This window comes from Solanum dulcamara, chromosome 5 (assembly GCF_947179165.1).
Source record: "Solanum dulcamara chromosome 5, daSolDulc1.2, whole genome shotgun sequence".
NCBI classification, from domain to species: Eukaryota; Viridiplantae; Streptophyta; class Magnoliopsida; order Solanales; family Solanaceae; genus Solanum; species Solanum dulcamara.
The window spans coordinates 1,935,619-1,962,305 of record NC_077241.1 but is presented as its reverse complement, the minus strand read 5'-3'; the positions used below and the strand labels follow the sequence as shown (position 1 = coordinate 1,962,305).

Below are 26,687 nucleotides of genomic sequence, written 5' to 3'. Positions count from 1 at the left end.
ACCAAGTCAAACCAAACCACTAGTCGGTTTTTTTTTTCCGATTTGATTCAATTTGTCGGTTTTGTGCAGTTTATCGATTTGCCCTGTACAACCCTAGCTGGCCTAGTCAATTGTGAGAAGCTTCCAAGATTTTAGGTATCAATCAGCTTAGTCAACAAGTATTTTATTTATATTTCTAAGTTTTGATAGACAAAATTATCCTTCATATATTGGTTGTAAATAGTTATAGATATCCCATGGTCGGATTCTGAATATGTGCGTAAATTGATTAAAACATTGTTTGCTATTAAAAGGATGAGTTGTACAACTGGTTGTTCGACTAAACAATATAATAACAACTCTTAATCGATATATAAGAGTTATCCATTAATTATACACGACTATACTTATATATACATATATTATATATGTGTCTGGTTATTTTTTTTTGGGTGAATGATATTAATTTCTCCTTTATTATTGTATGTAATTTGCAAAGCTGTTTGGTTTTAAGTAGTAAAATAAAAATGAAAGCAAGAAGTTGAAGGTGTGAATGCTGGAAATAATTGAAAGTCTCCAAGGAAAACAACACACAAAAGCAACAATAATTTCCTTTCATTTTCTTAGATATTGTCTTATTATAATAGTATATTACTATTCAAGTCATCATATCATACCATTCACACCTTCAAAGATTATGGGGAATGGTAAGTATTATTTTATTGTCAATTAAAAATTTTGAATTCAAGTTTTGAATTTAAAATCGCTTTTAATAAAGATTAATGATTAATTACTTATTAACGTAAAAATTTTCAATGCAAATTTAAATTAGCAAAATTCCAAAATAAATAACAAATATCAAGTGAGAAACCAAAAAAGAAAATATCATACCATCTAGTTGACCAAGTCAAGTACCTAATCGACTCCTTTAATTTCACACTTCCCACCTACATTTCAAACTATCATTGCATAATTTTGTATGAAATTTATAAGGGAAAACTAAACGGATAAATAAACATATATCAGTTAATTAGCTAATATAGCTATAGTTTAAATTAATTATGGATCGCGACAAACATCTAGCTGTAATAACAGTTTGAGTTTTGCGCGATTTATACAAACACTGTGTGTGAATCGAATTGTATAGTAAAATATACAAACATTACAAATTGTATAGCGAATAATACAAACGTTGTGCATGAATTGTATAGTGAAATGTACAAATTTTATATAAAAACTGTGAATTGTATAGCGAATTATATAAACGTATATAAATATTGCACTAATTATACAAACACTGCTATAACTATAGCTACGGATTGTAATTAACAAACTATAGCTATGGAGTATAATTAAGATATTTTTAAATGGTTATATGCAAAAATTCCCCAATTTATAATAGTTATAAGTCTTTTTCTCTTGTAATGGTCTTAATGGCCCTACGAAATACCATTTTAAATAAATCGAAGTAGTGAATATCAATTATCAGATGATATTAACTACTAAGAATAAATATTCTAGATTATGCTTCCAAAAAACACAAGGAGAAAATACAGGAGACCAAGAAGTATTCTAGAAAGGTTATGAAGACCGTGTTAATTATTTAATGTATTTTTATGTAGTTAATTTCATTAGGCCACGACTTTTCACATGTATATCACTAATATATTTTCTTGGCCATGTAATGTATTTGTAACAGGATTAATTTCTTTTTTTAATAATATCGATAGCGTAAAAATTATTTATATTATAATTTGAGTTAACAATAAAACATATATGATCATTTAGCTATTATTGTAGATTAATTTTATTTGATAGTGTAAAAATTTATGTACTATCTGTGCACATTATAACCTACTTACCTTTACCACAAAAAGCTTAGTATACTCTAATTACCAAAAGAATTACAATCCTAAATGTATTTACCTAGATCCAAATCATGAATTAGATCAATTTGGGCTAAACTATATTGAATAATCAACTTGTCCATATTTTTTTAAAAAAAATCAAAGCAATTTTAATAGATCGTGATAGCAAAGCCATTTCGTCATTTATAACACCTCATCACATATTGAAGTCTTGCAAGAATTATATCCGCAACTAAATGAAAATTATATATTAAAGAGGTTGCTGTCGTGACTCTTTTACCCTATGACTTAGCCAACGTGCCTTTGATGGCCAAATACTTGTCCACATCAAAACCTTTTTTTTTATTTTTTGCTTTTTCTATTTTAAAGTTTTGTTTAATCACTAAATAAAAGAATTTCGTTTTTCTTCTATAGTGAAAGTACGCAGAAATCAGGATTGTGGTGAAGTAGTGAGACTGCTTTACTCTTAATTAGAGGTCTTGAGTTCGAGTCCTGGATATGAAAAAAATGTTATTGGGAGCACTACTATCGAATTGACCCTGTAATGTGCAAGCCAAATTTAATCGGAGCTCCATAAACTTCAGATACCAAATAAAAAAACAAACCAAAAAAAGAATTTAGAAGTACGCTAATAAAAATATACTACATAACAAGCCAACAAAAATGATTGTCTATCTTTTCTAGATGGAAGACTGCATTAAAGTTGAATTCAATACCTCGCATTCGATATTCGCTTTAAAATTCGACTAATCTTTATTTGTGCGGTATAAAGCCTACTAAATGAGAAAGCATATGACGGATTTATGCAAATATAACACTAAGGAAATTATCCTTGGGATAATATTAAATCCTGAAATTATGTCTCAAAATACTTGTTATTTACTAATGTTAAAGACAATTATTTATTTTTTTCTCCATTTTACCTTTAGTGATTGTTTTCGGAAAAAACTTATATCTAAGGATATAAATAAGAATAAAATAATCAAACACCCCTTCTATTAATATTCCCTCTATTCCAAAATGAGTATTACTTTAGTAAAAATCATGTTCATTAAGAAATCAATAAATATGATTTAATCTTTATCTATAAACGTTCCTCTTGATTTTAAAATAATTAATGCTAAGGGCATAGTTAGAAAAAAATAATTAATTCTCTCTTGATTGTTTAAATTGACAATTATTTTGGAATAAATAATTTTAGTATATACTCCCTCCAGTCCAAAAAAATTGAATTGTTGGAGTATTTTTTAGTGTTCAAAATAATTAAATTGTTCACTATTCAAGATATATGTTGAATTTTTTTTCAAATTTATCCTTCATTAATTAATTTTCCAAGGTTGAGTTCCAAGAATAAATTAAATGAGTATTGAGAGTTAGCATGGAGTTCGAAAAGGGCAAAATGGAAAAACATGACTAATTTATATCTATATTTTTTTGTACCACATTTCAATTATTCAATTATTTTGGACTGGATGGAGTACATGACAACTAAAAATGAACGAAGTAAGAAAATGGAATATAATGTTATAACTGAAAAAACATAGTACTAATTTTTATTTTGAACTTTTAAAATGACATTTATTAATTCGAGATAATTTTATTTTTATTTTTTTGTTAAAATTGATACTTATTTTGAAATGAAAAAAGTATTTTATTAAAGAAAGTGTATATGAAAGCTTAGACAAGAATTTTGACTAGTAAACGAAACCCAACCAACCACTCCTATAAGTATAGCAATAAACATTTCCAACATAGGAACACAACAATAACAATAATAAGATCAAAACAAACAAGAATTACTAGTCAAAAAAATAAAAAAGCAAGGATGTTTTCTTCAAAAATGTTTGTTCTAATTTCGATGGCATTGACGACGGCGATAATTGAAGCAGATGCCCAAACGCCGCCGTCATGTGCCTCGAAATTAGTGCCATGTGCGCCTTACCTTAGCAATCCGCGACCCCCCGCGGACTGCTGCGATCCATTGAGAGAAGCAATAACAAATGATTTAGATTGTTTGTGTAAATTATATGAAAATCCAACGTTGTTGCCTTCACTTGGTATTAATATTACTCAAGCACTTGCACTTCCAAAGGCTTGTAATATTCCTGGTGATACTAGTGCTTGTAATAAAGGTATGTAATCTTTTCTTTCTTTCTTTCACTTTAACTAAATTGCAGTGTCTCTTCACACTTAAACAAGAGTTTTGAGTTTGAATCTTGAAAACAGAGAAATATATCATAAGATGTGAATCTGAATTAGTCGGCCGGATTAGTTATGTGGGATCTAATGGCATATTTAAGACTTCATTAGAGATTTTGGATTTGAATTTTGAAATAAAAAATAAAATAAAAAATATATATATATTGATTAGCTTTTGTAAAGGTATGATTTTTTTTTCACTTTAACTAAATGGTTTTTTCATCAATTTCTTGAATCAAAGTCCACTCGCCACCCCGAGGGGTGAGGCCAGATGGAGAGTGTCTTTTCACTTTTAATTAAAGATTTAAATTTGATTTTTGAAAATAAAAATATTTCGAATAAGATGTAAATTTGAAATAGTTGATTTATTAGTGTTTCGGTTTACAAATGGCTATATAAAAAAGTGGGCTCTCAATTTAGTAGTGTCTCTTCAATTTTGTGAATCAATGATCACCTGTCTGCCGCTCTAAGGGATGTGACGGGATGAATAGTGTCTCTTTATTTTTAATTAAAGATGTGAGGTTTGAATTTTAAAAATAAAGAAATTTGTGATAAGATATGAATGTGAATTTGTGAGCGAATCTGAATTAATCGGGTTAGTGAATCTTCAATTTTGGATGATTATATATATATGATCTTTTTCTCTTAATTATAAGTTTTGCGAACCTGAGAAATCTTTTGGATATGAGCCACTTCCTCCTTTAATGAGTTCTAGGTGGTGGAAATTTTGAGCAGTTAGAGTCTAGCGGCGGAATATGTATTTTAGGGATGTCAATTCCTTTATATTTTGACAATAGCAAAAATTTCAGCTCTGTAATTGAGTTAGATCACTGAATATTTCACTCAGATCGAAAATCTATAATTAAGAATGGATAAATCATATTCATCGTACCACATCCGCTAATGATACCTTCTTATTAGTGTTTTGATTATTTGTTTTTTGTTTATAGGTGCACCAGGTCCAAGTTCTCAAACCTTGCCGCCCCCAGGTAACTACGAATTAATTTTAAAAATCTCTATTTGTTACCAATAACAAAATAATAATTTATTAATTAATTACCCCAAATAAGGTCTACATACACCAAATTTTATTTCTTATTTATTGATTGATAATGGAACATTTCCCCCTTTTTATAGTCAATGAATAATAATTGTACTTGTGTTTAAGTAATTTCTTCATTTTATGATATAGAAGTGGTTATAATTGTCCTAGTCATTGCTTCAAAATTGGACTATTAATTTGGTCTTTGTTTCAATTAATATAATTTTGGGACCCAAATATTGAAAATGACAGAATGCTAGTATTCAATGACTTTGTTCAACTTTTCAATAATGGTCTACTAATAATAGTCATATGAAATGTTGAACAAGGAAACAAGAAAAGAAGCTTCTTCTTTTGGTTAACGAAAGAAAAATATTATATGTAATTAATTAATATTATCTTCTCATTTCAATTTATATGACATAGTTTTATTACATAATTTTTTTTAAAAAAAAACTTTTGAAACGTGTATTTATAAAAATGTCATGACATGTTTAAGATCACAAATTCTAATGATGATTTTAGGTAACCACTTTACCCATACTCAATATTTACACCAAACCAAATAATTTAATTGTATTACGTAGTTAATAGTTATAGTTAGAATAGATAAATGTATGTATGAAAGATACTGCATTCTTTATTTTGGTATAAACACCGGATAACGATAAAATTTTACTATATGAATATATGTTTTTACCCTGTTTTTTGTATGCGACGGTAAAAATTTAAACTTTCTATTTATATACCTTGAAGAGCTTCTACAACTCACATATTTAAGTGTTTGCTGAGAAGTTTTTCCTAATAATTTTTTTTTTATGAAATAATTTACAGCCACAGGAAATGACAACAATGGAGTAAACAAATTTACATGGAGTGGAATGTCAATTTTACTTGTAGTTTGTGTTTCTTTGATGGTTGCTTAAAATCACTTATTTGTGTTCAAAAGTTGTAGTTTACATGTGTTGTTGTTTGTTTCACTCATCATTTTATTATTTTGTCTAGTGTTACATTCTTGATGTATGGATTTTTTCAGACCATTTAATATACTTAATTATTATTTATGTACTAAATATTAGTCTTTTTGACGAACTAAACTTGTTTCAAGATTGAATTCATTTCCAGATTTCCCTTTTATACTACTTATACATTAAATTCCAAAAATGAGAAATCAATCAAAATGAATTTCAATTGAATTATGATTGTTACGATTTGTTTTTTCAAACTTGGTTAAAATACGTTTCCATAACTTGGCAAAAATCCTCATTTAATTATTATTTTTTTTAGAAAAATAAGAATTGGAGTAGCCACTTAATTTTAGGAAAATTAAGAAAACCAATTAAAAAGGAATTTTGAAAGAAACCTTTAATATACCAAATTTTGAAAGAAACCTTTATAAAACTCGAAATATTTTCAAGTTATTTTTTATCATCTTTATTTATAAGATAATGTACATAGTTTATATAATTATTATCCTTTTAGTAATATTCAAAATTGACTCATAAAAAGATTTTATTTATTTCTTTCTAATAATTGTTTCGTAAATTAATTGATTAATTTTACGGTTTCATTTCTTTCACTAAATGACACATAATTAATATTATATTAATAACATTATGATTCCAACATTAATACTGCATCATGCAAATAATATATATATCATCCTCTCTTCAAAAAAATATAAATAAATAATAATAATAAAAATAAATAAAGAAATAAAAAAATATTTATTCATCCAAAAATAAAAAAATAATTAAAAAATAAAATATAACCACCGCACTTTTGTCCCCTCTTTTTTTTTAAAAATAAAAAATAATTTCTATTCATCCGACAAAAATAATTAAAAAATAAAATAATATATAACCGCCGCACTTTTGTACCCTCTTTTTTTAAAATAAAATAAAAAAAAATAACTTTTATTCATCCAACAAAAAATAATTAAAAAAATATAATAATAATATTCCGCCGCACCTTTTGTCCCTCTTTTCTTTTTAAAAGAAAAAATAATAAATAAATATTTTTTATTCATCTGAGAAAAAATAATTTTAAAAAATAATTCAAAATATATATATATATATACACGCGTGCCTTCCCATATAAATACTACTATATTAATAATACCTATATCAATTTTTCAGAAAAATAATAATATATATATATATTTCAACCATGCTTTGTCCCCTTTCCATTTCCCTATATATATTTAATATTCATCATTTGTCCTCTTTCAAAAAAATCAATATATATATGTTCTTCATCCGATTATATATATATATATATTTATATATATATATATATATATATATAAAATAATTGGCTATATATAAAATATTAAAATCTCCATCCTATTAAATATATATAATATTAAAATTCGCCCATACCCTATATTAAAATATAACATACCCTATCATCCTTTGTTGTCCTCTTTATATATATATATTCCGAATTTCCTTTTTTTTATAATAAAATAAAATATATATATTTATATATAATACGCGTGTCCCCTGCCCCATACTTTTGCTATTTTTTAATCAGTCAGATTCCACGCATGTTCCAGCCCATTCCTATTAAAATATATATTTGTTCACTCCGCATTATTTTATTTATCCGCCCATTCCGCATTATTTTTTACTTATCCGCCTAAATATTATCAAATTGCTTGGTGCAATTTGTTTGCAGTAGCGAACATTGATAATCTAATATGGAGAGCATGTTGCAATGTCTTTAATTAGACATCCCGCAATGCTTAGTTATTTATTTATTTTTGTGAGCACTGCATGTTATCCTTTAAGTCTCTTCAAAAGCTCATTTGTCTTTAATTAGACATCCCTAGTAACTTAGCCTTAAAGAAAAATATTGGTTTCTTTTATTATTTGGGCGGGGATGGTTTTGAAGAGACTTAAAGGATAACATGCAGTGCTCACAAAAATAAATAAATAATTAAGCATTGCTGAATGTCTAATTAAAGACATTGCAACATGCTCTCCATATTAAATTATCAATGTTCGCTACTGCAAATAAATTGCACCAAGCAATTTGATAATATTTGAGCGGATAAATAAAAAAAAATGCGGAATAGACGAATAAATAAAATAATGCGGAATAGACAGATAAATAAAATAATGCGGAGTGAGCAAATATATATTTTAATAGGAATGGGCGTGAACACGCGTGGAATCAGATGGATTAAAAAAATAGTAAAAGTATGCGGCAGCGGGCACGCGTATTATATATAAATATATATTTTTATTATTTTATTTTATTATATAAAAAAAATTCAGATATATATATATATATATATATATATATATATATATATATATATATATATATATATATATATATATATAAAGGGACAACAAAGGATGATGGGGTATGTTATATTTTAATATAGCGTATGAGCGGATTTTAATATTATATATATATTTAATAGGATGGAGATTTTAATATTTTATATCTATATATATGTATATTTTTTATATATAGCTGATTATTATTATTTTTTATTTATATATATATATATATATATTGATTTTTTTATTTTATTATTATATATTTTTTGAAAGAGGACAAATGATGAATATTAAATATATATAGGGAAATGAGAAAGGAACAAAGAATGGGTAGAAATATATAAATATATATATATATATATATATATATATATTATTATTATTATTATTATTTCTTTTCTGAAAAAGTGATATAGGTATTATTAATAGTAGTAGTTAGTATTGGGATATGGGAAGGCACGTGTGTGTATATATATATATATATATATATATATATATATTCTGAATTATTTTTTTAAATTATTTTTTGTCGGATGAATAAAAATTATTTATTTATTATTTTTATTATTTTTTCTTTTAAAAAGAAAAGAGGGGACAAAAGGTGGGGCGAAATATTATTATTATATTATTTTAATTTTTTAATTATTTTTTGTTGAATGAATAAAAATTATTTTTTTTTTTTTAAAAAGAGGGGACAAAAGTGTGGCGATTATATATTATTATATTATTTTATTTTTTAATTGTGTTTTGTCGGATGAATAGAAATTATTTATTTATTATTTTTACTTTTTTTTAAAAAAAGAGGGGACAAAAGTGCGGCGGTTATATATTATTATATTATTTTATTTTTTAATTATTTTTTATTTTTGGATGAATAAATATATTTTTATTTTTTAATTTATTTTTATTATTATTATTTATTTATTTATATTTTTTTTGAAGAGGGATGATATATATATTATTTGAATGATGAAGTATTAATGTTTGAATCAAAATGTTGTTAATATAATATTAATTATGTGTTATTTAGGGAAAGAAATAAAACCGTAAAATTAATCAATTAATTTACGAAACAATTATTAGAAAGAAATAAAAAAAATCTTTTTATGAGTCAATTTTGAATATTACTAAAAAGATAATAATTATATAAACTATGTACATTATCTTAAAAGTAAATAAAGATGATAAAAAATAACTTAAAAATATTTTGAGTTTTCTAAAATCTAATTATTTCAATTTATTTAAATTAGCTATATATATATATATATATTTCGTTTTTTAATTATTATTTTATTTTATTTTTATATATTTTAATTAATTTTTTTTTAAAAAAAATTATTACGTTGTGCATGGTCAAAATTGGGTGTCAACATTGACCCAATTCAAATTGCAAGGATGAAGGGAGTTACATGCGAGAGTAAAACAAGGAGTATAGATTAGCATCCATCCTTATATAAATATAAAAGTTACCAATCGATTACAACAAAACATTATGAAACGACAAATTACTACATTAGAAAGCTTGATATTATGGCTTACAAGAGAGACTAGAATAACCACCTTATATTCTACTGCTTAACAAAACATTCATAAACAATTAAATAAAATGAACAAGTTTTCTCTTCCCAGAAGCAAACACATAGATATAGCAATTCATTTTAGCAACTAAACCAATAATTCATTTTTTTTTTTGAACACACACAAATTGCTTATACTACAACAAGTAAGATAGACCGACTTCATTAGACACTGAAAATCAACGTCATTTAACAGGGCAGCAGCTTAACACACTTAAAACATCTGCCTCGTATTTTGTTACTAGAATATTAACCAATATTAAAACCACCTGCTTAACATAAAGAATTTAAGACAAAGAATCTAAAGGGAAACATGCAGTCTTGAAATAAATAAGGACTTTGAAAAAGACTAAAATCTGGGAGTAGACTTGAATTTAAGACAAAGAATCCAAATTACAACTGGTAGAGAACTTAGAGCAATTTTTAATCAAAATTTTAGGTAAAATGATGACCTGGACTTGATCAAATCATGCCATGCTAGACAGTGAAACACGAGCCGAAAATAATTTTTTTAAAAAGATAAAATATGCATCAGGTCACCCAATAATAAGGAATTTAGGAAAGAATAGGTTAACAAAACTTCATACTTAAGGATTTCGATGAAGAGCCGACTAGAGAAAAGACTATGAACTCATACTTCACACATATGAAAGAACTGGGAAAAAAGATTGAATCACATATCTAGTATCTAGCTTAAGCAGAATACTTGAAGGGATCTACATAAACTGGCAAATAAGTAAGGCTAAGATTAACACAAGCGAAAGAACTATCAGCTAATCGCAACATATGAACATCTTAAGATTATTTATACCAACAGTGTCAAAGGCAAGTTCAAAACAGAACACTTTTGATAAAAGTGATTGCCATAAGAATATTAACTAAATCAGATGATTCAACATTTGTAAGGGAGGAGAAAGCTCTAAATTAATGGCTAAACATGTCAATTGAAAGAACTGTTCAAAGAACAGAAAGGGAAACAAAGTTACAGCTATTCAGATCATAATAATAAACTAAAACTCAAGCAGTCCATAAACAAAGACGATAAGCCAGAGTTCGAGCTAAGAACTAACAGAACAATAGATTAAGAAAATAGCAAAGAAAGGGAGAAGGATTACCTGGTTCTGGGAAGCGAATTGGAACTCGAGCTCTCGGAGACGATTCCACCACCAAAACGTAACTAGGACAGCAGAAGGAGAGGAAAACTTCCTAGAAAAATTAAAAACTCCCAAACAACGGGGTGTTCTTTTCTTAGAGCCGTTTGGATTGGCTTTAAGTTGGTCAAAACCAATTTAAAGCCCATTTTTAGCTTTTGGACGTGTTTGCCTAATGCTGACTTTAAGCCATAAAGTTCTTAAATCAGTCAAAAATGAAAAGTTAGGATTCCTAATTTTTTTTTCAAAGTGCTTAAAGTCATTTTCTTTGACCATGGAAATTACTTTTATATTCTTTATATTTTAACTAAATTCTCAAACTATCTTTTTTATTCTTTTAACCCTAAAATTCACATTATAAGCACTTTTATCTAAACACTCAACTGCTTATTTATAAAAATAACTTTCAGCACTTCAAAGTATTAAAAGCACTTTATACATAAAAGTTACTTTTTTTAAGCCCATCCAAACAGGCTCTTAGCCTCCCAAAAATCTCCTTCTTTTTCAATGGAGACAAGTGACCTATTTATAGTAGAAAATAGTAAATTTAAATTTCAAATTGAAGCCGTTTAAGAGGGAAAAAGGAAAATCTTCTCTAAAATCTTTTTTGAATTCTCAAAGTCTTTCAAAGACTAAGAAAAGTAGGAAGAAAAGAATGATAAAGGGATGGGATTACGTATTTCTAGCCTGACTGATTTGAGGGAAATGGATAAACACAAATTTCGCCCGGATTTTGGAGGATCTTTGCAGGCAAAAGGGGATGATGTGGGAGAATATTATATGTGTATGAGGTGTAAGGGAAATGTATGTTTGTTGGGTTCTGTAGGAGTAAAATGAGATTAGGAATTGGATTTGGGAAATGGGTATAACAATTGGGGTTGATTGGTATATGGTGTGCTAGAAATTAGAATTGGAAGAAATATATTATATGTGGGTATCGTAGTGGGAATAAAGAATTAGTTTTGGGAATTTGACCACTTAGATTCCAATCATAGTTAACTAACTTAAAGAGATAGTCAAATTGATTTAATTTAATTATTCCGGCTAGTAATTAAATAGGATGAATTAATATTATTTAATTAACGAGCTTCTTAATTTTGACAAAATAAAATAATTAACTTAATTTTACACTAATTAACTATTGATTAAACCGTATTATTAAAAAAATATTTAGTTAAAAAATAAAAAAATTTTGATACGATTTTCGAATAATCATAAGAGGTAATAATAATAAAAAAATAACTATAATATATATATATATATATATATATATATATATATATATATGTATTATTTTTTTAAAAAAGGTAATTATTTTAAATTGTTTAAAAATTGAAGAAGCTCGATAACTAATTAACATTGTGGATGATCAAAATTGAATGTCAACAATAACTATATAAGATATGTTGATATTAAAAAATTTAATATCAATTTAATTTAGGGAACTGAATTTTAAAGATCCATTTCAACTCCAAAATATGAGTTGAATAGAAACAATTAAAAGGGAAGAGACAAAATATGACGCAGAGGCCAATGCAACATATTGGCAACAAATTTATTTGGATCCATTATTTTTGAGTTGAAACAAGATTTATATATGAAACTCTATTAAGAACTCAACAAAATAATGATTATGGATCCATAATCTTACGAGTGAAATGAATTCGGCATTTAGAATTTTACAAGTCTTAACTTTTTAATTCACCTTCGGCCTCAAAAGTTTTCTTATATGGACTTGGGAAATGTACTAATGGTTTGCTTATGTTCCAATTAAATATAAAGTTTAAATTTTGACTTTTTTTTTTAAGGAAGAACTACCTAATTAGACAACCATTCCTACTATATTTACTAATGCTCTCTATAATTTGAAATAATTACATATTATCTTATTAATTAATAATTTCATATCAGATTTCAAGTTAAATACACACACACATAAACATATATATATATATGGAATATCAGCTACATGGAGAGAGGCAAGCGAGAGAATCAGATACATATTAATCTACTTGAATACAGTGTATCTAGAATAAATTACACCTAATTTTGACCTCATGTATTCCAAATACATGAATATGGACGTGCCAGATATATGTATCTGAAGTCCAAAATTTGATAAAATTCATAGTATTGTAAACTACGTGTATCTAAATAATTCATTTCCAAATTAGTGGAATTTCTGTAATAGCAATACTAAAAAATGATTATTTTGTGTACTTTCCATATAAATAACCCCCCAAAAAATATGGGCTGGGTACCGACCCGGATGATAAGAGAGTGGAGAAGCCCAAATAGATGAAACACGTGAGCATCACGTGAGAAGGCAAAGAAGCGATCTTCTCGCTAACTCGCCCTAAAAATCGTCCGGGCGAGTAAAAATTCATCGCTGTGTTCTTTCATTTCCTCGGATCACCATCGCCGATTTTTCTCCGACCACCGTCAACAACCACAGCAACCACCAGGTAAATGTTCTTCTACGGTGGATATTGTCGATGCTTCTATAACTAGTTGCTATAATATTAAAAAATATCTCATTTTTTTTCGAATTTTGTATAAGGTTGTGAAATCTTAGGTAATTAATTCAAAAAACTTTCTCAAACTTATAATTTATGAGCTAAACTAAGGGGTCGTTTGGTGAGATTGTTAGGATAACTGGTCAGATTGTTAGGATAACTTATGCCAGGATTAATAATTATGATTGGGATAACTGAATGGTATAGTAATCCGGTATAACTTACCCCGGATAAAGTATGTAAATGACAAAAATATCCTTTAAACCCTTTTTATACTTTATTTTTAAAATTTATATAATGCATATTATTTTAAATGAAAAAACTCAAACACTCAATAAAAAATAATCTCATCACAATTTATCCCATCATAACTTATCCCGTGATAACTAATCCCATCATAACTTGTATTCAAACCAAACGACCCCTAAAACTTTTGATAGTAGTTATTATTCTCTTTGTTGAATTTTGCATTATGGCGGTTTGACTTACATGAAGTTTATGATATTATTTTGATTTGTATATTATATTAGTGGAACTTGAGGAAAAACATTGAAGTTGTAGTTGGAAAATTGGTTTGATAGAGAAAATATCACATGGAAGTTTTAAAATTTAAGATGAATTTGACGTTCTTTTGAGCCGAGTATCTATCACAAACAGTCAGTCTACCCCACAAAGGTAGAGGTTAGGTCTGCGTACATCCTACCTCCCCAGACTTTACTTGTGAAATTACACTGAATATGTTGTTGTTGTTGGTTACTGTAGTATCATGCATTCTCGTCAATTCCATATTTAAGCATAGATCTAAACAATGGGATAATTTCATTCTTGCATACCAGATTACGTCAGAGGCGGATGCAGCCTTGTGACACAAGGTTCATCTGAACACAGTACCTTCGTTATGGAGCATTAATTTTATGTGTAAAATCCATTAAATTGAAACAAACAGTATACATGAACACATAATATTAGAAATACACTGCATTACATGTATAGTGACAAATTTTCATTTGTGCTGGTTTTATATGATGTAGAGAGCTTTAGTTTACAACTCATTTATAATATTATTACTGGTACAGGGAAAAGAAATATTCTCTCTTGCTTAGTCTATATTTATGGTTAGAGGAAGAGATGCATGTTGGGAACATTGTGTCCTTGTTGATGCTACTAGACAGAAGGTAAGATGTAACTATTGTCGACGTGAGTTCAGTGGAGGTGTTTATCGAATGAAGTTTCATTTGGCTCAAATAAAAAACAAAGACATAGTACCATGTGGTCAAGTCCCGAACGAGGTAAGGGACCACATTAAAAGTATTTTGAACAATCCAAAGAAACAGAAAAATCCTAAGAAAGCAAAACTGGATCAGGCTGCCGCCAACGGTCAGGAAAGTAGTAGCTCTTCAGCTAGCGGTGGAATCCGTCCTCCTCATGATGGATTTAGTGGACAGAATGGTAGTCCATGTCCTCCGTCTATTATGTTTGCACGCCGTTCTCCTAGTTCACATCCAGCAGTTGACGATGTTCAAAAGCAAAAACAGGACAATGCTGATAAGAAGGTTGCTGAGTTTTTCTACCACAATGCAATTCCTTTTTCAGTCTCAAAGTCCTTTTACTATCAGGAAATGGTAGATGCTATTCTCGAGTGTGAACCGGGGTATAAAGCTCCATGTACTGAAAAATTGGGCACTAACCTGTTGCAGGAAATCAAAGTCGATATCAACGATGGTTACAAGAGATTAAGGGATGAATGGAAAGAAACAGGCTGCACAATCTTATGTGATTGCTGGTCTGACGGAAGGGCCAAATGCCTTGTGGTATTTTCTGTGACATGTGCTAAAGGGACAATGTTCCTTAGGTCCGTAGACGTATCTGATCATGCAGACGATCCTCATTATCTATTCGGGTTGCTTGAATCAGTTGTTCTGGAAATTGGTGTTAAAAATGTCGTCCAAGTAATGACAGATAGTTCTGCTAGTTACATATATGCCGGAAGGCTTGTCATGAAGAAGTACCCTTCGGTGTTCTGGTCTCCGTGTGCTTCACATTGTATCAATAAAATGTTAGAGGATTTCAGCAAGCATGACTGGGTGAACGTTGTCCTTAAAGAGGCAAATATAATCACAAAATACATATACAGTAATGACTGGATTCTAGATATGATGAAAAAATTTTCAGTTGGAGAGGAGTTCAGCCTTGTTCGACCAAGAATTACAAATTTCGTAGCAATTTTTCTCTCTTTAAGGGCCCTTGTAATTCAAGAGGATAATTTGAAACACATGTTCTCTCATGCGGAGTGGTTGTCATCCATATATAGTAGGCAACCCGAAGTCCAAGCCATAAAGTCATTGTTGTGCCTTGAAAGATTCTGGAGATCTGCACGTGAAGCTGTTACGGTTTCTGAACCTCTACTTAAACTGTTGAGGATTGTCGACGGAGACATGCCTGCTATGGCCTATATGTACGAGGGAGTGGAAAGAGCAAAGCTCTCCATTAAAGCATTTTATAAGGATGTTGATGAAAAATTTATGCCGATTTGTGATACAATTGACAGGAGATGGAGCATGCTTCTTCAATCCCCATTACACGCAGCAGCAGCATTCCTTAATCCCTCCATTTTCTACAACTCGAGCTTTATGATTGATGCAAGGATCAGGAATGGCTTTCAAGAAGCCATGACGAAAATTGCTTCTGAGGATAAAGATAAAGTAGAAATTACTAAAGAACATCCAATGTACATAAATGCGCAAGGTGCTTTAGGGACTGAATTTGCAATAAGGGGAAGGACACTGAATGCCCCAGGTACGACTAATTCTTCGATCACTGGAAGTGCACTTGCATATTGTTAGCATGTTAGAAGGTAGTTCTCAGGTTTAATTTATAGCTACATCATAAAAGATGAACAATATCTACATAAACATGTAGTTATACTGTCTGAGATGGATGCAACCTTATAGCATATGTTTTGTCTAAACTCAGAACTTTTGATGCAGAGTAAACGTCTATGCTTAAAATTTACTGATATTGCAATAATTAGTAGGTTTGAACTCATAATTTAAAAAATATAATAGGTTCAATGCTAAGAACCTTAAGGTTAAATTGATAGAGTTTAAATCTTAGATCTGCCTCTGGTATTGTAATATTTAAGTTAAATAATCCATTCTATAAACTCTGGCGTAGTGTTTAGGGAGAAGTCGATAGGGTGATTGTCCCATAAACATATAGGAATCAAGATTTCTAGTTGATTCCATATTTTCTCTCTTGAATCGTATTGTTTTATTGTAGTTTTCATTCGGTTACTATCTGCTATGTTAGTTATTATCTATTGTTTCTTGTACTTTCGCTACTTCTTCTCCGAGACTGCTTTAGACTGTTTTTCCTTGAGTTGAGGGTCTATCGGAAACAACTTCTTTACCTCTAAGGTAGGGGTATGTCCAAGGTCTGTGTACACTCTACCTTCCCAGACCCCACTTTTTGGGACTACAGTTGGTATGTTATTGTGTAGTAATCGTCATAGCATTTAAAAGTCTGCCCTATGTGTTTTCAGCTGATTGGTGGATGGGTTATGGCTATGAAATTCCAACTCTACAGAGGGCTGCTATACGGATTTTGAGTCAACCTTGTAGTCTTCACTGGTGTAGATGGAACTGGAGCACTTTTGATGGTGTTCATGACAAAAGACGGGAAAAGTTGGAGCTTGATAAATTCAATGATCTCGTTTACGTGCACTGCAATCTCTGGTTACGGGCAATTATAAGAAGTAAAGATGGCAAATGTAAGCCAATCAATTTCAACGAAATAGATGTCGGCACGGAATGGCCTACTGAAGTTGAAGTTGCACCATGCACTTACCTGGATGATTCATGGTTGCACACTTCACCCCTTGAAGGCAGAGGTATTCCTTCATTTAGTGAATTATCTATAAATGGAAATACTTAAGCTCCGTTTGTCCATACAGATTTCACCTTTTTTCAAAAAAAGAGTAAAGAATCAAAATAGCCTTTGGTTACACATTGGAGTGATTTTTTGTAAAATATTTGAAGATGAACTTTTTCAAGTGATTTTTTTTCCCCACTCACAAAAATTCCAACTTTTTTTTCCAAGTTAAATGCATGTCCAAACATAACTCTATTTTTAAATACCATTATTCAAATACTATTTTTTTAATCTTTCAAATATCACATTTTTTATGTCCAAACGCCTACTAACTTTTATTTCTCTAATTTTTTTATTAGCTTATCTAAACAGTAAATACTTGTGGATATCTATAAATGGTTGCACAATTCATCCCTTATCTCATTGATGCTCATCTATAATGTGAAATACTTATGGATTCTGAATTGCAATGATTTGAGTGTTGATAAATTTATTTCTGATCTATGTTTGTGAACAAATAGTGATCTTAGTTGTTGGTAAGAGTGGCAAACAGGTGTGTCGGATTGGATCTGGGCGGGTCTAAAATGGACTAAACAAAAACGGGTACAATATATGACCCCCCCATATTTAACACGGATAGAAACACACAAGCTAAGAGCCAAAAAAAGTTTAGACTCTCAAAAAGCAAGAACTCATGAAAACTAGCTAGCAGACAATAGTAGTATTGGTATATGGTTATATCCATATTATCCGTCGGGATATTTAGTATTTTAGTGGATAATATTGATAATATCCATATTTGATTGATTTTTAAAAAGTCAGTTATCCAATTCATGTCCAAAGAGTCGGATCAGATGGTTATTTATTTGTAACCATTTTGCGACCCCTAGTTATTATTGTTATGCCACCATTGTGGTTAAAGAGTATTCACTATTCATAAATGGAAGATATGTAGCTTGTGTTATCATGATGTAAATTACGTAGAATATAAGTTCCTAGATTCATGGAGCTATAGCCCTTAGTGCTTGTGATACATATTTTATCATGTAGGTAAATTCTTGTCAAGAGAAATATTCCATGATCCAACATCAAGAATCTTTGATCTCTTTGAGTGGTTTTGTAGGATCTACTAGATATTTTGATGTGGTAAATATGTAAGGGATATTCTAAATAATGGTAATATTCTATATTTATTGTAGAATATTCGGTAACATTAGTTGTAGAATATTTTGTAGGATTTATTTTTAATGTAGAATATTTTGCTTCCTTTGATCTCTTATTTCTCTCGTGTATAAATATTGATGTATCCTTATGTATTTTGATCCATGAATTGAGACACTTATTCTTCTGTTTCACTCGTGTTTTCTCTGTTTTTGATAGTTTGTCTCTTTAGGTTGCTTGCTTTAATTTGCATGAGTCATTTTCCTTCTCTTGTTTCTTGTCATTTTTTTGGGGTAGCGGACAGTTTTGACCAATTGAATATGATTTTCAGTAGAATTCTCAGTAATAGCAACCGACTATGTTGCTCGGACTCTCAAAATGTTGCTGTACCCGTGTTGAATTTTTCAAATTATGTGACACACACTCGTCAATATTTTTGAAAAGTCTTAGCAACATAGTCAACCAGTATGTGTGTCTTCTTGATAATTTCAACCTTTTTATTTTGAAGGTTGGTTAGACACTTTCTGAGGAATTAGAATCCATTGAAGGGGGGTCGGCTTGGGAAGGGGAAAGTGGTGGAGTGGTTAAAAGTGGAAGACTGTAAATCTGTTGAAGTTCTTCTACTTCTATGAATCCTGTCTCTCCAGTAGACTTCAGAGAAAAGGAAATAGGCATACGTCAGTGCAGGAAGGCTAACCGAGTGAAACTCTTTCTTTTTTTGGCATGTAGGGGAATGAGATGCCTTGTATGCATGTACGTTGCTCAACTTGTTGGGATTGAATATAGATGGAAAATCTATAGATTGTAGCTGTTCGCCTACCTCTTTGTGTTCCTTCCTCGTTGCGTGATGTTAGCATACAAGGCATTGCAATACCTTACCTGCTGAATGAACGAAGACAAATCATGAGTGTTGTACAACACCTCAACCACTCGAATCGACGTAGTTGTTAGCCTACCTCTTTGGCGCTCCTTCCTCGTTGCGTGACGTTAGCATACAAGGCATTGCAATCCCTTACCTGCTGAATGAACGAAGACAAATCATGAGTGTTGTACAACACTTCAACCACTCGAATCAACATCGTCAAGAGTAAGATTCTTGTCATTGCTTCTCTTGTTATTTCTAACTCATGTCTTTATCAGCATTTGTGTTGTTATGTTTTGATCCAGAGTTCTTTATAGGGTGCCAAATGGTGGGAGCTCCAAGCGGGGAAGAGAAGATTGTAATGAGCCATCCGAGAAAAGTATAAAACGGACACAGAAGTCGCATCCAAAGGTATGGCCTAACGGTAATTGAAGTAGCTGAGAAACCATATTTAATTCCCAGCCAAGATAGAACACTATACAATTTCTTCTTATCTACCTAAGCTTTGGTAATTAGAGTTATTCGCTTGGTCTCCGTAGCTTTTTATGTACTTCTTTATATCATCTTTTCTATTAGAAGGAAATGTTGCAGTAAATTAGACACTTATCTAGAGTTGTTGTATATAATGTGATATTGAATTATCAATTTTTTTAATTCATTTTCAATTTTTTTTTTAATTAAAATGCAAAGACAAATACAAAATTGAAGACTTGAGTTTGTATTGGATATTATTAAGGGTTTCATTTTCGCTTAAAGAACATAACAAGTTTACAATAGCTTATTGTTTGAGGGATAATACATAAACATATCCTAGTTGAATCTTTACATAAACGTGTATGTAAAATTATCTCTTCAACCATGATCAAATCTTTCAAATAATAATTAAACTCATGTACATTGTGATTATATATTACACGATTAGGATTAAACTATTGACCACTATAAAACTATCTATTAAAAGAAATAATAGTTTAAAAATCAGCGCTTATACAGAAAATGCATTGTTTAGTATTTAAAGCCTCTTACCTTCACTAACACAGACTTTATGAAAGTTTATTTGTTAATACACACTAGATAATAAATTAAGTGAAATTATTAAAAAAACTAATACTACTAATTAATTAAAGAAAGTATTCGAGGGAGCAGTAAGTGTAGCCTCGACATGATCCACGGCTTATTCATAGCATTTAAGGGTCGCACAAGTGCAATTAGGCGATTTTCTCATTTTTTGTGTGTGTTAAACGCACATAAATATTTTAGTGATATCTCTTTCGGTTAATTTTTTTGAGAAAACTTTATGGGACCCTCTGTGAGTACCTATGGGAGAAGTACATATAGCCTCGTCACGATTCACGAAGTATTCATAGCATTTAGGGGGCGTATAAGTGTAATTAGACAATTTTTTCATTTTTCGTGTATGTTATCCAATGAATATTTTGGTGATATGACTTTCGATTAAAAAAATTCAAAAGCTTTATGAGACCATCACTAAGTACCCGGGGGTGGTGGTGGTAGTACATGTAGCCTCGGCACTATCCACGACATATTCATAGCATTAAGGGGCCACACAAGAAGAATTAGATGATTTTCTCATTTTTCGTGTGTTTTAGCCATGAATATTTTGGTGAACTGACTTTATGTCATTTTTTTTCAAAACCCTTATGGGAACCTCCGTAAGTACCTGAGAGATCAGTACGTGTAACCTTGACACGATCCACGATGCATTCATAGCATTTAGGTGTCGCACAAGTGGAATTAGACGTTTTTTCTTATTTTTATATGTGTTAGGCCATGAATATTTTGATGAACTGACTTATGGATAATTTTTTTCAAAAATACTTACAAGACCCTTCGTAAATACTCGTAGGATCAGTATGTGGAGCCTCAACACTATCCACATCGCATTCATACCTTATAGGGGCCACACAAGTAGAATTAGACGATTTTCTCATTTTTGTGTGTGTTAGCACATTAATATTTTGGTGAACTAGCTTCCGATCTATTTTTCTCTGAAATCCTTATGGGACCGTCCATACGTATCCGGGGTATCAGTACGTGTAGCCTCGGCACGATTCATGGAGCATTCATAGTATTTAGAGGCCTCACAAGCGGAATTAGATGATTTTCTCATTTTTCGTGTGTGTTAGTACATGAATATTTTGGTGAACTTGATTCCGATCAATTTTTTTCCGAATCCCATATGGGATCCTCCGTAAGTAACTGGGGGATCAGAACGTATAGCCTCAGCATGATCCACGACGCATTCATAGCATTTAGGGGTCGCACAAGCAGAATTAGGCGATTTTGCCATTTTTCGTATGTGTTAGCCTATGAATATTTTAGTGAACTGGCTTTCGATAATTTTTTTCTGAAACCCTTATGGGACCCTCCGTAAATAACCTGGGGATCAGTACGTGTAGCTTCAACACGATCCACAATGCATTCATAGCATTTAGGGGCCGCACAAATGGAATTAAGCAAAAAACAATTCGTGTTTGTTCGCCAATGAATATTTTGGTGAACTAGCTTTAGGTCAAATGTTTCCAAAACCCTTATGAGACCTCCGTAAGTACCTAGGAGATCAGTACGTGTAACCTCAACAAGATCCATGGTGCATTCATAGCATTTAGGGCCTCACAAGTGAAATTAAGCGATTTTCTCATTTTTCGTGTGTGTTAACCCATGAATATTATGGTGAACTGGCTTCCAGTCAATTTTTTTCAAAACTCTTATTGGATCCTCCGTAAGTAATCGAGAGATCAGTACGTGTAGCCTCGGTATGATCCATGGCATATTCATAACATTTATGGACCGTACAAACGGAATTAGGCGATTTTCTCGTTTTTCATTTGAACGCCCATGAATATTTTGGTGAACCGACTTCCGATCAATTTTTTTTAAAATCCTTATGGTACCCTCCATAAATAACCGGGGGATCAATACGGCTAGCCTCGACAAGATCTACGATGCATTCATAGCATTTAGGGGCAGCAGAGGTGAAATTATGCAATTTTTTTATTTTTCGTATGTATTTGCCAATGAATATTTTGGTGAACTGGAATTAAGTCAATTTTCCTCCAAAACCCTTTTGAGACCCTCTATAAGTTCTTGGGAGATCAGTATGTGTAACTTCGACACAATCCACGGAGCATTCATAGCATATAGGGATCGCACAAGGGGAAGAAAATAATTTTTTTATTTTTCGTGTGTGTTAGACAATGAATATTTTTTTGAACTGACTTTCGATCAATTTTTTCCAAAACTCTCATTGGATTCTCTGTAAGTAACCGGGAGATCAATACGTGTCGCCTCTAGATGATCTACGGCGCATTCATTGCATTTAGGGCCGCACAAGCGAAAGTAGGGTATTTTCTTATTGGCTTTAGGTCTTTTTTTTAGCGAAAACCTTATGGGACCCTCTGTAATTAATTGGGGATCAGTACGTGTAGCCTCTCCACAATCCACGATGCATTCATTGCATTTAAGGGCCGCACAAGTGGAATTAATTTTTTTTTTCATATTTTCTTGTGTGTTAGCCAATGAATATTTTGGTGAACTAGCTTTAGGTCAATTTTTTTTCAAAACCCTTATGAGACCCTCCACAAGTATCTAGAAGATCAGTACGTGTAACCTCTGCACGATCCACGACGTATTCATAGCATTTAGGGGTCTCACAAGCAAATTGGATGATTTTCTCCTTTTTCATGTGTGTCAACCCATGAATATTTTGATGAACTGACTTTCGGTCATTTTTTTTAAAACCCTTATAGAACCCTCCGTAAGTACCCAGGGGATAAGTACGTGCAACCTCAGCACGATCCATGACGTATTCATAGTATTTCAGAGATGCACAAGCAGAATTAGATGATTTTCTCATTTTTTTCGATTGTGTTAGTTCAATGAATATTTTAGTGAATTGGCTTTCGGTCAATTTTTTTCTGAAACCCTCACAGGACCCTCCATAATTTCCCCGAGGGATCAGTGTGAAGAGCGTCAGCATTATCCACGGTGCAATAATAATATTTAGGGGCTGCACAAGCTGAATTAAGCGGTTTTCTCATTTTTCGTATGTATTAGCCCATAAATATTTTGGTGAAATAACTTTAAGTCATTTATTTTGAAACCCTTGTGGGTCCCTACATAAATAATCTGGGGATCAATACGTATATAGTCTCAGCATGATCCATAATGCACTCATAGCATTCAGGGGCCACACAAGTCGAATTAGATAATTTTTTAATTTTTCGTGTGTTAACCAATGAATATTTTAGTGAACTGGCTTTAGATCAATTTTTTTTTTCAAAAACGCTTATGGGACCCTTCGTAAGTACTTGGAAGATCAGTATAGTAACTCGACATGATCCATAATGCATTAATAGCATGTAGGTGTCTCACAAGCGGAACTAGGCGATTTTCTCATTTTTTTCGTGTATTAACCAATGAATATTTTGGTGAACTACTTTCTGGTCAAAAAAAATTTGAAATCCTTATTGGATACTCCGTAAGTAACTAAGGGATCAGTACGTGTAGCCTCGGCATGATCCACAAAGCATTCATTGAGTTTAGGGAACGCACAAGCGAAATTAGGCCTTTTTCTCATTTTTCGTGTAACGCCCCTAAATATTTTGGTGAACTGGCTTTAGGTCAATATTTTTCCAAAACACTTTACGTGTAACCTCCGCATGATCCACGACACATTCATAGCATTTAGGGGCCTCACAAACAAAATTAAGCGATTTTCTCATTTTTCATGTGTGTTAACTCATAATATTTTGGTGAACTTGCTTCTGGTCAATTTTTTTCTGAAACCATTATAGGATCCTCCGTAAGTAACCGGGAGATCAGTATGTTTAGCCTCGGCATTATCCATGGCTCATTCATAGCATTTATGGGCCGCACAAGCGGAATTAGGTGATATTCTCATTTTTCGTGTGTTAACCCATGAATATAAATAACCAAGGGATTAGTACGTGTAGTCTCGACACGATCCACGATACATTTATAGCATCTAGGGGTCACACAAGTGAAACTATGCGACCCTCCGTAAGTACTTGGGAGATTAGTATGTATAACCTCGACACAATCCACGGTGCATTCATAGCTTTTAGGGGCCCGCACAAGTGGAAGTAGGCAAGTTTCTTATTTTTTTTGTGTAAGCCCATGAATAATTAGGTGAACTGGCTTTTGGTCAATTTTTTTTTGAAACCCTTATTGGATACTCCGTAAGAAACCAGGGGATCAGTATTTGTAGCCTTGGCATGATCCACGACACATTCATAATATTTAGGGGGTCGCACAAGCAGAAGTAAGCAATTTTTTAATTTTTTATGTGTTTGCCCCTAAATCTTTTGGTGAACTGGCTTCTGGTCAATTTTTTTGCGAAACCCTTATGGGACCCTCCCTAACTAATCGGGAGTATGTATAGCCTCGGCATAATCCACGATGCATTCATAGCATTTAGGGGTCGCACAAGTGGAATTATGCAATATTTTTCATTTTTCGTATGTGTTAGTCAATGAATATTTTGGTGAACTAACTTTAGGTCAATTTTTCTCAAAAATCCTTATGGGTTCCATAAGTATTTGGGAGATCAGTACATGTAACCTCGACACGATCCACAATGCATTCATAGCATTTAGGGGTCTCACAAGCGGAATTATGCAATTTTCTCATTTTTTGTGTGTTAGCCCATGAATATTTTGGTGAACTGGCTTTCGGTCAATTTTTTTTCGAAACCCATATGGGACTCTCCGTAAGTACCCTGGAGCTAAGTACATGTAGTCTCGACACGATTCATGGAGCATTCATAGCATTTAGGGAACGAACAAGCGGAATTAGATGATTTTTTCAGTTTTTGTTTATGTTAGTCCAATGAATATTTTAGTGAACTGACTTTCGGTCAATTTTTTTCGAAACCCTCATGGGACCCTCCATAAGTATCCCGAGGATCAGTATGAATAGCTTCAACATGATCTACGACGTAATCATAGCATTTAGGAGCCGCACAAGTGGAATTAGGCGATTTTTATCATTTTTCGTATGTATTAGCCCATAAGTGTTTTGGTGAACCGACTTTTAGTCATTTTTTTAAAAAGCCTTATGGACCCTACGTAAATAATTGGAGGATCAATACGTGTAGCCTCGGCATGATCCACAATGCATTTATAACATTTAGGGGCCGCACAAGTGGAATTGAACAATTTTTTTATTTTTCGTATGTGTTAGCCAATAAATATTTTGGTGAAATGGATTTAGGTCAATTTGTCTCAAAAATTCTTATGGGACCGTTCGTAAGTACTTGGAAGATCAGTACGTGTAACCTCGACAAGATTTACGATGCATTCATTCCATTTAGGGGTCTCACAAACGGATTTGGACGATTTTCTCATTTTTCGTGTATGTTAACCCATGAATATTTTGGTGAATTAGCTTCTGATTATTTTTTTTTGAAATACTTATTGGATCCTCCGTAAGTAACCGAGGGATCAGTATATGTAGTCTCAGCATGATCCACGACGCATTTATAAAATTTAGGGGCTACACAAGCGAAATTAGGCGATTTACTCATTTTTCGTGTGTTAGCCCATAAATATTTTGATGAACTGGATTTGAGTCAAAAAATTTCAAAACCTTTATGGAACCCTCCGTTAGTACCTGGGAGATCATTACGTATAACCTCCGCACGATCCACGATGCATTCATAGCATTTAAGGGTCTCACAAGCATAATTAAGTGATTTTCTCATTTTTTGTGTGTTAACCCATAATATTTTGGTGAACTCGCTTCTGGTCAATTTATATCAAACACTAATAGGATCCTCCGTAAGTAACTGGAGGGTCAGTACGTGTAGTCTCGGCATGATTCACGGCTCATTCATAGTATTTATGGGTCGCACAAGCGGAATTATGCGATATTCTTATTTTTCATTTGTGTTAGCCCATGAATATTTTGGTAAACTGCCTTCCGATTAATTTTTTTCGAAACCCTTATGAGACCCTCTATAAATAATTGAGGGATTAGTACGTGTAGCCTCATCACTATCCATGGTGCATTCATAGCATTTAGGGGAGGGACAAGTGAAATAAATCATTTTTTTAATTTTTTGTGTGTGTTAGCCAATGAATATTTTGGTGAATTGGCTTTAGGTTAATTTTTTTCTCAAAACCCTT

At 31.4% G+C, this 26,687-nt stretch overlaps 2 protein-coding genes across 4 annotated transcripts; both read left to right on the top strand.

Moving 5' to 3' along the window:
• The first annotated feature begins 3,588 nt into the window (after positions 1 to 3,588).
• On the top strand, positions 3,589 to 6,225 carry LOC129888712 (non-specific lipid transfer protein GPI-anchored 7-like). The gene is made up of 3 exons (XM_055963690.1): positions 3,589 to 3,979; positions 4,997 to 5,035; positions 5,923 to 6,225. The coding sequence occupies exons 1-3, from the start codon at positions 3,673 to 3,675 to the stop codon at positions 6,012 to 6,014; spliced, it is 438 nt and encodes a 145-aa protein (XP_055819665.1). The 5' UTR covers positions 3,589 to 3,672; the 3' UTR covers positions 6,015 to 6,225.
• Positions 6,226 to 13,414: 7,189 nt separating this feature from the next.
• On the top strand, positions 13,415 to 20,180 carry LOC129888710 (uncharacterized). 3 transcript variants are annotated; one of them, XM_055963689.1, is made up of 6 exons: positions 13,415 to 13,574; positions 14,702 to 15,178; positions 15,323 to 16,421; positions 17,167 to 17,514; positions 19,165 to 19,743; positions 19,836 to 20,180. In XM_055963689.1, the coding sequence occupies exons 2-5, from the start codon at positions 14,738 to 14,740 to the stop codon at positions 19,182 to 19,184; spliced, it is 1,908 nt and encodes a 635-aa protein (XP_055819664.1). In that variant the 5' UTR covers positions 13,415 to 13,574; positions 14,702 to 14,737; the 3' UTR covers positions 19,185 to 19,743; positions 19,836 to 20,180. The 3 variants fall into 3 exon arrangements, with proteins under 3 accessions (XP_055819664.1, XP_055819663.1, XP_055819662.1); XM_055963688.1 differs by having other exon boundaries at positions 14,702 to 16,421; positions 19,386 to 19,743; XM_055963687.1 differs by having other exon boundaries at positions 14,702 to 16,421.
• The last annotated feature ends 6,507 nt before the right edge of the window (positions 20,181 to 26,687 follow it).

What these genes read in the sequence shown, in the direction of transcription:
- LOC129888710 (XM_055963687.1), top strand. Translation starts at nt 14,738, where the DNA reads ATGGTTAGAGGAAGAGATGCATGTTGGGAACATTGTGTCCTTGTTGAT. An exon ending in AAGGACACTGAATGCCCCAG is followed by an intron (nt 16,422 to 17,166) that starts GTACGACTAATT and finishes ATGTGTTTTCAG; the next exon opens with CTGATTGGTGGATGGGTTAT. An exon ending in TTCACCCCTTGAAGGCAGAG is followed by an intron (nt 17,515 to 19,164) that starts GTATTCCTTCAT and finishes TTTATTTTGAAG; the next exon opens with GTTGGTTAGACACTTTCTGA.
- LOC129888712 (XM_055963690.1), top strand. Translation starts at nt 3,673, where the DNA reads ATGTTTTCTTCAAAAATGTTTGTTCTAATTTCGATGGCATTGACGACG. An exon ending in TACTAGTGCTTGTAATAAAG is followed by an intron (nt 3,980 to 4,996) that starts GTATGTAATCTT and finishes TTTTGTTTATAG; the next exon opens with GTGCACCAGGTCCAAGTTCT. An exon ending in TCAAACCTTGCCGCCCCCAG is followed by an intron (nt 5,036 to 5,922) that starts GTAACTACGAAT and finishes AATAATTTACAG; the next exon opens with CCACAGGAAATGACAACAAT.